General features: G+C 42.7%; 1 protein-coding gene across 1 annotated transcript in view; it reads left to right on the top strand.

Moving 5' to 3' along the window:
* Nucleotides 1-13,335, top strand: part of rapgef2 (Rap guanine nucleotide exchange factor (GEF) 2) — a 119,660-nt gene that overhangs the window by 61,340 nt on the left and 44,985 nt on the right. The window contains 1 exon segment of the mRNA XM_034227598.1: nt 1,461-1,628. Within this exon segment, the coding sequence (XP_034083489.1) occupies nt 1,461-1,628 (168 nt within the window).

Genomic DNA, 13,335 nt, shown 5'->3' on the forward strand with positions numbered 1-13,335 from the left:
CCATCTTGAAAGAGGAACATATAGGGATAACATAATGCCTATGTTGTTGCATACAAGGTGTGTTGAGGGGGCAGTGATCAAAGCTGTGCAAATGTTTTGACAACTTAAGCCAGAAAACAACGCAAAATCTGGTACATTAAGCTAATTCGTCGTGACGCCATTCTCATTGCTAACGGACCCTTTTGCCAACGCTAAAGTACTAATGTGGATTCAGTTCTTTCATGTTAAACTACCACCGTAAAATCACACATGCATCTTACTCTCCACAATTTATAGAACACACAAATACTCCGCCTTGCTATCTTTTTTCAAGACATAACGCTTGCTTGATAGTATATAATAACGACACTGCTGCAGCCACAGCACATCCTGTCAATTGCTGTGTGTCTGTAGATGGGGGGGCTTGTGTTAACCTAGCCTGTATCAGACACTGTCAAACCCCTCGGTAATAACACCCTTTGCTCCGCTCGCTGCAGACACTCTCTGGCCTTACCCCTTTTTCTATAATAGGTGCCAGCCCGCCCTGTAATTACTGAGGAGGGTTTCTGCTGGGAAATAGACGCACAGAGAGGAAGATGCTGTTCCAAACACGAGCAAAGAGACGTCAAAAGAAAAATAAGCCAGTCACGTGTCCGTACTGTACACACACACACACACACACACACACACACACACACACACACACACACACACATTGCCCACATTTGCAATTAGACACACAATCACACTTATGCGCTCACTCACACTCGGCTCCCCTGCCGTTGTCATGGCAGCAGTTGGTACGGCAGCGGGAGATTTCGGTGGTGTAATCCCAAAGGCTGAGTGCTGTGAAATGTGAAGCCGCAGCGATTGAGAGCGGGAGGAGGAATGAGTCCAAGAAGAAGGAACAACTTAAATATGTCGTTCCAGCGTGACCCTCAATCCGCCCGGCGACAAAGTGGTCCCATTTATCCCGAAAACACTTTAGAAAACTGTTGAATATAACTTCACTGCCTGTTATGTTGGGGTATCCTAAGCTAGTTTCCACTTAGAACATGTTATTTTTGCCCCTTTTGATTCAATACAAATACAAACATGGATTTTGTCATTTCATTGTGGATACTTTAAGCAGAGGCAGGGAGGAAAGTTGTCTTTTACTCCATCTCTGTTTATCAAAGTATTGTCAATCACTTAAATCCCCATCTCTCCAGATTCCTCCCTCTCTTCCTCCCTCCGTCTCTCTTTTTGCATTGTGAGCACCCTTTGACGTAGGTGTGCATCGAGCAGCCCACACACACTTCTATTTGTACGCAATGAGAGGAGCGGGAGGCAGGGAAGAGGAGGAGGAAGAGGTGGTGGTGGGAGGAATCAGAGATGGAGTATAGGAGGGTGGGGTTTTTCTAGGCTTCTGAGTGTGTGTTTTGAAAGAGGAAGAGCGTGAATGAAAATGAAGACTCTCACTTCCTCACTATCTTCTCCAGGTGGACTATATGGATGAAAATGAGGAGTACTTTCAGCGACAAGCCTCGCACAGACAGTCCCGTCGGCGCTTCCGGAAGATCAACCAGAAAGGGGAGCGGCAGACGATCATCGACACCGTGGATCCGTATCCCACCGGAAAGCCGCCCATAGCCCGGGGGTATCACACGGTGAGTTGCGCTCGTGTTCCCCCCCCCCCTCGCTGCAGAGGACCGCAGTGTGTTGCTCTAGTTCCTGTGTCAATCTCCGCTTCTGAGCCCGCTGTGCTTCAGATGGTAGCAGAATGTGTGTGTTCCCTGTTACAACAACTCTGTGTGTTCTCTGCTGGCCCGAGCTGACCCGTGGTTGTTGTGTTTTGGTGTCTTGTGTCCCGGGGAAAAAAGGCCCCCCTTGTCCCCGTCTGTGTGATGTCGAGCCTGTTTTCCTAATCTTTGCTCTGAGCTGTTTCCCCTGTGGTGTTTAATTGTTGTTTTACCCATCCTATGCACAACTGAAGCTGCTACACCAATGCTGGTAGCTTCCGCTGGCTTCAGTGTGTCGATCTACGCTCCTGTGTTGAATGTGTGAAGTTATTCTGTGCTGTATGTGTGTGTCTTTGATCATGTGTGTTTGTGCTTCTGATGGTTGTCAGCTGTTTTTTCAAGATGTCTTTGGGCTTTGATGTTCAGCGTTTGCACCACAACACATACATGATGACATTACGTTGATATCTTTCAGCAAATTCCAGCTGCAAATAGTTATAGTCCCTTGTATCCAGGTAAACTGTGTCCTGGAGAATCGTTTTCTGAAATGAGTGTTGCCATTTGATGATCATTTAACTAAGAGAAGAGGAAGTACTGTAGTCAAATAGTAGTGATTTGTCATGGAGAGGCTTCCCACCTCGAGATTAGGAAAAATTACAGTACTTGGTGTTGGGGAATAATTTGCCCTGCATGTCCTCCTTCGCCCTCTGACGCAGCTGACCAACCTTGAGCAGCCGCTATCCCCCTTAAGGAGGGGCTGCCCTAGCATATTGTTCATGTTACCAGTTTGTGACCGGGCAACTCTCAGTCAGAGATAGTTATTGTTGTGGGACACTTGGAACACATCCTTCTCGGGGTGTAGATGACCTCGAGCCATAAGCGACAACAAATGTGATTCAGTGTCCTCAGCTGTTTAGTCTATCTATTGAAGAATGTTGATTATTACACTCTGAACTAGTTAAAACCTGGAGCTACAGGAGGGCTCTTCAGAATTGATTGTGGCATCTCAACCGTGTGATCAACTCGTGGCCCGTGACATGTGTCCGGCCGAAGCTCCAAATTAACCGTCAGTGTTTGCCATCAAAGCTCCAGCTCTCCTCGTGTCTCTGAGTCCTGACTCCGATTGCTTCAGAAGTTTCCCCCACACTTGGTGATTTCATTGTTGTCTTTTTTCATAAAAACAACGTAGAAAGTAAAAATGGACGAGGAAGAACAGAGATATGAGACAAAAACAACAATGTGGGAGTCTGATAGTGCCTACTTTTACAAGTCTTACAGCTGTTCTATTCTTATAAGCCCTCATTTACATAACAGTAGAGATGCCTGTAACGGTTCTTATAATACAACAAATCTTCTAATGAAATGCTGTTTCAGTGTTTTAAATGCTGGACAGATGACCAAACTCTTTATTTCTGAGGATAGTGGAAAACTGGAATATGGTTTGTAGTAGTTTTGACTAACTGTGAAAGGATTTGACTCCAGCAGAGGAGGAGTTACCAGGCTCTCTCCTCTTTCCTTTCTTTCCCTGGGAATAGGAAGCAAAACATTTTCATTTTCATTTCATTTAATCGTGTATTTGAACCGGGACAATGCACATTAATGAACATTTTAAACAAAATAATGCTTTCAAATGTAAATGACCCGGATTTGAGCTTTGAGCTAATTTCCATCCGTAGTCCCGTCACATACATACATACATTTAAATGCTGCATTTTAATGATGCATATACCCAGCATGCATTAGTTACACACAGTATTTCCTGCATTCTCCTCATTCCTGACGTTCCCACGGGGGTTTCTGCCACTGTGAAACACTCGCGCTTAAAAAGGGAAAATGCGGCAAGAGTCGTCCTCCCCTCAGCCCCACCCTGATTCCTAAATTTAGCCTCGCTGTGTTTTCGTTTCAAAGGACTGCACTGAACTTTCGCATGGCCCGACGTCTCCTCTCCTCACTGTAGTACCGCTCCTGTGGGAAGGATGGAGGGATGCCATGGCAACCAGCAATCCCAAATGGGCTGTGCTCGAGTGCACTTAGAAGTACAGTAAAGGGAAGGGAGCTAACTTAACAAGAGTGCAGCGCGCCGCTTCCTCTGCTTCTGACAGAGCCACAGAGAAGCTGAATCTGGGCGGATGCTATAAGCTGACATAGCACGCTAATCGCCTGCATTCAGAATGCCAGGCACCGCTCAGTTTTTTCCTCCATCCTACCCCGAGGCGTATTTATGAGGTGAGAAATGCACCGAGGAGAAACTTGGGGATTGAAGGAAGGAGATCTCTCCGGCAGGCAAGGTTTTTATTCAGCTTAGTCACTCCTGTGAAGGGGAAGGCGAGCTACGAAAACACGCCACTTATCATGAGGTTTCAAAGCTCTTTAAATGTGAGAAAGTCTGTGTAACTTAGGGCTGAGATGATTATTTGTATTAATAATCACTTTGTTTTTGATTGTTTGGTCCACAAGTCTGGAACCAGTGATTTGATAACTGACTTTTAATCACTTATCAAATTGTTATTTCATTTCTGCTGGTTAATATAATGCGGCAGACTCGTTATTAAGTTATTTTTTTATCTCAAATAGTGGATTTGACTTTGTTACAGACAAGATGATGCTGGAAGAACATGATACTTTTCTGCAGTGATGGATGACGGTCTTTTATTCCAGTCAAACTATTCACACCCGGGCTCAAAACACTACTATACCAGTACAACTGTATTATAAAATAGTACTATCCAGGAAAATATCTCCAAATGAAATGTACTAATGATGCTTCTGTAAGAGTTATATATTTTTATATTTAATTATAACTGAAGCATAGGTAGCATTTTATTGTTAGTAGCTGTTAAAGTGGTTATAATGATACTGTTGGTGGTGTATTCGGTAACAATGCTGCATATTTGATAAAGTACTTAAGGAGATATGCTTTCACCACTTAACTTTGCTGCATTTGAAGACCTTAATTACTAACATTCAGCGTTTTAATGACGTGATTAGAGCTTTACTGCAGTTATTCCTACCACTAAGTCAAAAGCCATTAAAGAGACATGCTAAATGGTTAGCTGTTTGACGATTATGTTGTTTCAGATGTGATTATTGTTATTGGAAAGTGTAAAACATTTTATTTAACGACTTAGTGCTGCTTCGTGAGTCGATGAGACATGACATACCAATGCCAAGCACTCATCCTCAGTAATGCATCAAACCCTGAAATAGCTTATGCTCTGAGTGGCCTTCATTGTTCGTGAGAGATTGTTCTTTAACGCCAAGGTCGTGGGTTCGATCCCTGTAGAGCGCAGAGTGTGTGTAAACAGCTGTGTGTTCTTGAGCAACACACACAGCATGCTCAGTCATTGTGAGCGGCTCTGGAGTGCCGGCTTAACACCCTAAAATATAAATGTAATTGTAACCCAGCAAGGGAACTCCCACTGCGAGTGCTGACACACACACACACACACACACACACACACACACACACACACACACACACACACACACACACACACACACACACACACACACACACACACACACACACACACCCCGGCCCCTATACTCGCTCTCAGGGTTCAAACTAAATGCAAGTTATTTCTGGAACGTGTACATAATGAGTCTGGTCTTGAGTACTCATGATCTGTTTAATAATTACTAACACTTGAAAGAGAATATCATGTATGTTAGATAAGGAAACAATCAGTCTTGATTAATGTAGCAGCGTTTCATAACAGTTAGTTTAAGTAGAGAGAGGGAGACTGTGGGGCAGTGGTCTAGTGCGTTGGTGTTGGGATCAGGGGATCACAGGTTCAAACCCCACTGCAGTCAGCATGTTGTTGTGTCCCTGAGACACTTCACCCCAAATTGCTCCTGTGGGGATTTTCCACAGTATTGAGTATGTAAGTCGCTTTGGATAAAAGCGTCTAACAAGTAACATGTAAAAGTAGCCTCACCATTAAAGGACATACAGAGAGATTTAAATGATACTAGCTGAGAGGTTAGGGAGGGCAATTTAATTCTAGTTTTCTTTTTTTTTAAGTATACCCTTAGGTCATCTGTCCATTTTGATGAATGAGAGAGAAAATGTTACTTTCATTTCCTTTTTTATTTGTGCTCATGTCAGCTACTTTCTAACAAAGCATGATGTCATTTTCACTATTAATATTGACTAAAATATCCATCCTGTCTATATCATGTAAGGGTGACATCGAAGTGGTTGAGGGATAGTCTAATACAAATGTGGATGTAAGACTTAGCATTCCCATAGAATGCCTTAAAAACAACTCCTAAAGTATTGTAACATATATATTGATGTCACTTTGGCACAGGAAGAGTATACCCCATTTTAATCCTGCACTCAACATTGTTAATTGTCTTTGAGTTGTTTTTGGCATTTGGGTTAACATCAGTCAATGAGCACAACACCCACCCTCTGTCAATCAGTGTTGTCAATGTGATTTAAGTTTATGCACAACTCGGGTCAGAAGTTGTACCTAAGCTTCTGTCTTGTTTGTGCCTCATTACAATAAAGCAGGCCTCTTGTGTCGGAGCGTGCATTAGTGTTCTTCCCAAAGAGCGGAACAGACTGACCGGTGCGATATTTCTGAGGTATAGGATGACAGTTCTTGGCTTCACTTCTTACGCACTTGTCAGATTTATTCTCAGAGTCAAAGACCGCAGCTACCATTAAACATTGAAAGCTTTTGATTTAACGTATAATGTAAGATGTTTTTCTCTTCGATATCACATTAACATAATCCCAATCATCTACATATGCCTTCTCTTGCTCTTCTTCTTGTAAAAAGGGATATATATTGTCACATTTGACTAGAGGGATGTCTCATCTAAAAGCCTGAAAAAGGAACAGAGCTGTCAGTTTGAGCTTAAATTTGTATTTTGTCCCCATTAGAAGCAAAGATGTACATTATTTAAAGGATTACGACGTGTACAAATATATTTAGTTTCCGTAGTAGTGTCCTGTATGAATCAGGGCGGTGAAAGAGGACAGTGTTTATAATTCAACACATGTCTCTCCTGTGTGCTCAGAGCAGCGCCTTTACACTTGGGCGCCTTGTTTAGGATGGACACCAGTTATTTCTGGCAACACACACACACACACACACACACACACACACACACACACACACACACACACACACACACACACACACACACACACACACACACACACGATGATTTACTCCCTTAATGTCTTTGTCCTGTCACTCAGTTTGAAATGAAATGTTGATGTGGCGGCCTCATGTTTACTGAACGCTACACTCCTGATTTTATCCATCACAAATTATGATAATATCCAAAATCTCCTCTACCCTTTGTCCTCCATTCCCCCTCTCCTCTGCTTGCTTTAAGACTCCTCCTCAGATCCAAACTCTGAGTAATATTCCCCCTTCTGGGTTTACTCGGCGTCCAGTAGGGCATTCAAGGCTCCAAACAGCTGTTCTATAATTACACAAGCAGCAGAAGTCAGACAATCAATAGTCCTTTTACTCCTTCCCTCCACCCGGCAGCCCGGTGGTTAGCGAGGCCGGCCTGTAATCAGAAGGTCACATGTTTAATCCCCGCTAACGCCAACGTGCCCATTAGCGACCCTGGCTCTGCTGGAGTGCCCTTGACACTGGCATTGCTCACTCATCTCCTGAATACTCCTTAATTGCCTTAAGTTATATATGAAAGGGGACTTATTGCAGACAAGAATCACTTTCTCTTGTGAGGAATTATGTTGGAAACTCATAGATATACAATGTTAAGTTAGAGACGACTCTGAGAAACCAACATAATTGAAAGGTAAGATCGCCAGTCTCCACAGGGTTGTACTGTGTATGTATAGCAAAGCTTCTTTTCATATGAACGTAAGACCCATTGTATCTAAGCTTACCTGATCTTAGGGCTTAGAAATGAACTCCATTTGTATCAAATTTGCAATTAACAAAGTGTACATCAAAACAACATGAGAAGCACTTATTGTGTTTCGTGCTAGGCGACAAGATGTATACCACTCGCTAGCTATTGAATAACATGCTCAATATGTTGGGAAAAACACTCATAAGATGTTACTGCCAGTTAAATGAGAAGATCGATATACCATATTTAACTGGAGCCATTAACAAACTAGTTAATCTTAGTGTAAAGACATGAAAAACAGACTGTCCAAGGGTATGAAAGGAAACCACTCTAAATCATGTTTTTCTTTTTCAATTCCTAGGAAGATGTAAAAGTAATCATTTGTTTTACAGGTCTGAGCTGTTTCCATTATTTGTGCTACGCTAAGCTAACTGGCTTCTGGCTGCAGTTTATTATCGTATTGCTTCTCATCTACTTTTATTTCCCAAAATATCTAGCTGTGTTATTCAATAATACGTTATATAGAGGTAGCTCGTCCTGCCTGTGAGGCGTAGCATTTCTATTATCAGTTTAAACTGCTGCTGTCTTGCTTTATGTGAGTTTGAATTCAAGTATCTTTTCTTCAATCTAGAAATCTCTGCTTTGATAACCATTGGCCATTATTTCATTTAATGTAGAAAACAGGATAAGTTTATGATTATATATTAAGATACATACATTGAACGCTCAGAGCGTCTCCACCATGCTACTAGATAGAATAGATAGAATGGGAGGGATGAAACCCCTCTTTAGTGGTCAGTCACACATGCAGAGCACACAGCACACACAGTGACATTTGGCCTCTGCATTTAACCCATACTAGTACAAGGAGCCAGTGGGCAGCTATTGTACAGCGCCCGGGGAGAAATGGGAGTAGGGGGGGGCGAAGGGGGTTGTCCGGTGCCTTGCTCAAGGGCACCACGGCAGGGCAGGAGGTGAACTGGAACATCTCCAAGTAGCAGTCCACACTCCATATTTAGGTCTGTTCGGGGACTTGAACCGCCGACCCTACGGCTCACAGTCCAAGCCCCTACTATGTGTTTGAGCTAATTGTGCCAACGGTTTTAAAGTTAATTTAAAAATAGATAACATGGTGTTTAAAACCACAACACATAGCACCTTATAATTGGAGTCGTATTGTCTCTTTAGAGGTTAAAGATGTCCCGCAGTGGTAATGAGGAGATTCAGGAGTGCTCAGCAATCTGCAGGCATGCCGAAAGAAAGGATGTGTGTGTGAGCCAGAATAATAATGTGTGTGTGTTTGTGTTCCCTACCTGTCCTTGGCAATGAGAAAGTTGAAATCTCACCTTGAAAATGCATTAATCTGCTGAGACCCTGAACAATGAAAGAGTATTTTGCAAAACGGAGGAGATAGTCTTTTGCATGTCTGTACAAATACACTTGAAACATTAAAACAAGTTGAATCTGCCATAGGGTATGTCTTTTCTATTCTCACAGCAAGTTTTAGGAATCTTTATACGATAAACATTTCACATCACACTCTGTCTAACGTTGACTTTTCTCTCGGCTTGGTGCAGAGCGCTCGATCGTAACACCTCTTGTGATGCTTTCACCTGCTTTTTCTCACATCCTCGACTGGCAAGTGGCACCTTTGATAACTTTCATCTCCTCTGCTTCTTTTCATGGCTTTCTCCTTTAACCTGGCTCCCAGGGATGCAATAAACCCCAGGTACTCTATCTATTAACAATGATGTGTTAGCTGTGTCTGTGAGTGTGTGTTCTCTAGCTGTCTGTGTTGGTGCTCCTGCTGCTGGGTTGTATCTACCTCCTCTCCTCCATGTGTTGTATCTGTAGCCTCCCTTAATGAATACCTTCCATGTGTTGGTGTGTGTGCTGATAAAGAGGAAGAGGGAAGCACTCGCACTGCATTACCACAACAGCATCATGAACTGAATTCTGTTGAACACTGAGAAAATTGCTATTTTTTTTGCTTCCACACACATTATCCTGCTTTTGATCTAAAGATTGAGCATGCTCGGTCGAAAATGGACTTCATCACGTCCCCGAGTGACGACAGAGAAATGATAAACATCGCTCTGCTGCAGCTTATGGGCCCGTAAACTGAGATAATGGGGACAATTTAGCCGATTGAGGCGGTGCATCATATCTCAAACACTGTGCCTCCCGGCTGATGGGCTTCATAATGGTATTGACTGTCTTTCTGCTTCATGGATTATTTGTATTATCCCTGCTGTGTGGTTCTGTTGGGTCTTGCCTTACTGATGGTAACGTTAAAGTGTTAACTTATAATGAAATGCAATAAGTATTATTTAAAGATGAATCTGCCATGTGTGCGGCATGTAAACATAGTATCACTGTTCCCCCTCCTGGAGGATTTATATCACATCTCAGTATTTCACCACAGCTGTGTCCAAGCAGAAATGCAAGACGACGAGAGAGGTTGGAAAAAGATCAGAGCTCAAGGTGTTGAGCAGTCAGACCTGGGGAGAAAAAGGAGAGCGGAGAGAACCAACCTGCCAATCTCGCCCGCAGAAAAAGCCAAGCGCCTATTTTTAGAGCCGTCCTTTGTGACAAGCTGCTCCGCTTCAGCTGTGCACGGATACAAAAGCTGCAGTTTTCAAAAGACATTGTGTAGCGACCGCTCGGTTCATTGTACACCTCCTGCATTTCAACGTGTGTGTGTGTGTGTGTGTGTGTGTGTGTGTGTGTGTGTGTGTGTGTGTGTGTGTGTGTGTTGTGTGTGTGTGTGTGTGTGTGTGTGTGTGTGTGTGTGTGTGTGTGTGTGTGTGTGTGTGTGTGTGTGTGTGTGTGTGTGTGTGTGTGTGTGTGTGTGTGTGTGTGTGTGTGTGTGTGTGTGTGTGTGTGTGTGTGTGTGTGTGTGTGTGTGTGTGTGTGTGTGTGTGTGTGTGTGTGTGTGTGTGTGTGTGTGTGTGTGTGTGTGTGTGTGTGTGTGTGTGTGTGTGTGTGTGTGTGTGTGTGTGTGTGTGTGTGTGTGTGTGTGTGTGTGTGTGTGTGTGTGTGTGTGTGAGAAACACAACTATTATAAATGAGCTGTGGTTTCAATAAGCTGGAAGCAGTGAATGATTGGCATTTTGCGTAGAAATGACAGACGAATCAATCAATAAAATGACAACATGACTAACTATTTTGGCTTTTAGATTATTAAAATTGGTGAACAATGTAAAAAAAGATCAACAAAATTCCAGTTTTAGTGTGTTTTTCTTTGTTTGTTGAATGGAGCAGCCAATTGTCTCTTTCCCTGCGCAGATAATAAAAGTGAAATGTGTGTTTGTAGTTATTCATAGCCAAATATCAGACTTTGACGGAAATAGAAAGATACTTTTGGGAGTGCTCACACTAGATAACGCAGATGAAAAGCGTGCCTTGTGCAAATGACGGAAACACCAGCCACTCATTTACAAACCGGCTGTGGTTCATTTCTCAACCGCTGTTACAGAACACGCTTACTGACATTTGATTTGCTTTTCATGTCAGTTTTGACATTCAAAGACTTTTTTCAAAGCTGAGTATTTTCAAAAAGGGCTTGACAGATGACATTTATTTGGATGGTAATGAGCCTGCATGGGGCGGATAACAAAGTACGCTGTTTTTGTTGTTTGTGTCATGATCAAAATCTCTCTGAGCGGAGCTGTTGGATCTGTTCAGTGTTGAGCAGCTGTTAGACAATAGTGGATGATGGAGGAGATACTTGTATTATTACCAAGTCTCTTTCTGCTGGTAAAGTAAGGGTTCAAATATGTTTGTATGAGTCTAAAAATAAGATTTGTAGAACTGTCTTGCTTCATGTTGGCTGATGGATGCATCTTAATGTAGAGAAAGATTAAGAACATGAGAGGCTGTAATCAGTGGTTTGGTGGTTCAGTTTGAAACGGTAGTCTTGAACACAGATTATATATGATTTCTCTAAAACATATTGGCCATGATGTACCGTGCTCTGACGTCAAGTGTTGAGCTGTAAAAGAGGAAATCAATGAACACATCAGATTCTACATGAGCTGTTATTGCTCAACCAGATATCCATTTGTACCTGAAAGCACCTTCCATCAAGTTCATCTTCAGAAGCAGTTTCAAACCTGAAGAAAGACTCTATTGTCTAAAAAGACAATGGATATTTTTGCAATAAGGAGTTGTTATTTTAGTCTGATATTACATGTTGCCTTCGTGGTTGTGTATTTAACCCTTATGTTGTGTTCGGGTCCCCCGTGACCCGTTTCAAGTTACAATGATATAATAACTACGCTCTAGTTTTTTTTATCGGAACAAGGCTTCATGATATCCTCCACAACAGCTATATAAACACTACAAAACTGATTTGGACAATTTTAGCCAAGTCTGAAGGTCTCTTAAAAGAAAAGTGTATCATTTGGTGTTCGGGTCTGGGGAGACCCAGCAGAATTGTTGTGGGTGACTCGAGGTCAAATTTGGCCCAATCAAGATTCATCTTTGACTTTAGACACCCCTCCCCCGCCCCCCCTTCATCCACTGTAACAATAATTTTTCGCAACATGCACCTGGTCTCCCCTCCCTCTGCCCCCCTCCCCCCACGGGAACTCGACCTTTCTCAAAGTATATGTACACTAACACTTGAACCTGAACACACACATGCACGTTTGCACTATGTGGTGTAATGTGTTTTGGGCCATAACATTACAACAGGATTGTACGGTTATGAATGCATAATAAGTTAAAACTATATTGAATGATAGTCATTCTTTTTGAGTGTTTTGGACTGAAATAAATCATGGGTCCAAATTGACCCGCGAACACCACGAACGGTAACAGCTTTCGAACACAACACAAGGGTTAAGAGACTTTGACACATTACATTCTGGCTCAATGAGGCTTTTGTTTGTGGGAAAAAGCCTCTCGTGTGATTGGGTTTCATCATGTATGGTGTTTGAGAGGCGACGCAAATCTTACAATAATGTCATTTTGTCTCCATTGGCCACATATCTTCAGGAATAGAAACAACATTTAGTTTGACTTAACCCAGTTGTGCTTTTAGAAGACTTTAGCATGGGTATGTTCTTCACTTTGTCCCATCTAAATATGTTAGCTAATGAATGGATTCCTGTGAAATTCGCAAGGGATATTTGTGTCCCACTTAAAATGTTACCTGCAAAACAGTAGCATTGTCGATGTGAGAAGCTGGTGTTACCATTCAGCTCACATTTCCTTTCTGATATGTAAAGCAGATACATGGGAACATTGTGCAAGAAACATGAATGAGAAACTCTGTTCCAGTCGCTGACTACTCCTCCACAGCCCCACTAGCATTGCTAAATACTTCCAGTTCATAAGTTAGTCTATAACTCTATCCGGAAGCATCTAGCTACTCATCATCCCACTCACTTGCCAACAATCTTACTTTGCCACTTATTCTCCAAGAGCTCCACTTTTCATTCTGATTGATGCACCTTGCAGCGGGTGCAGGGGCACGCAGATGTTTCGCCCCCCCTGAACCTACAAGTGTGATCTTTGAAACGAGCCTGGCTGCCTGTGTTTCTGCCAAATGATTTCCAGAGCAGCGTGCAGGTGACGCTAAATGAAATAATCCCAGGGGCTGTAGCAGCTACGAAAATGTAGTCTCTTTATTAGATCATCTTCCTCGTTATATCAATGCTATTTAGAGCCGTCGTAATGGGACCGACTTCAAGGATTAATGCAGCGAGCTGGCAGGCAGGAGGGCTGTGTTTCCTCTTCCTGCTGCTGCTGGCTCTCACACACATGCAGGGAGCAGAGATGG

Source organism: Gymnodraco acuticeps, unplaced genomic scaffold (assembly GCF_902827175.1).
Source record: "Gymnodraco acuticeps unplaced genomic scaffold, fGymAcu1.1, whole genome shotgun sequence".
NCBI lineage: Eukaryota > Metazoa > Chordata > Actinopteri > Perciformes > Bathydraconidae > Gymnodraco > Gymnodraco acuticeps.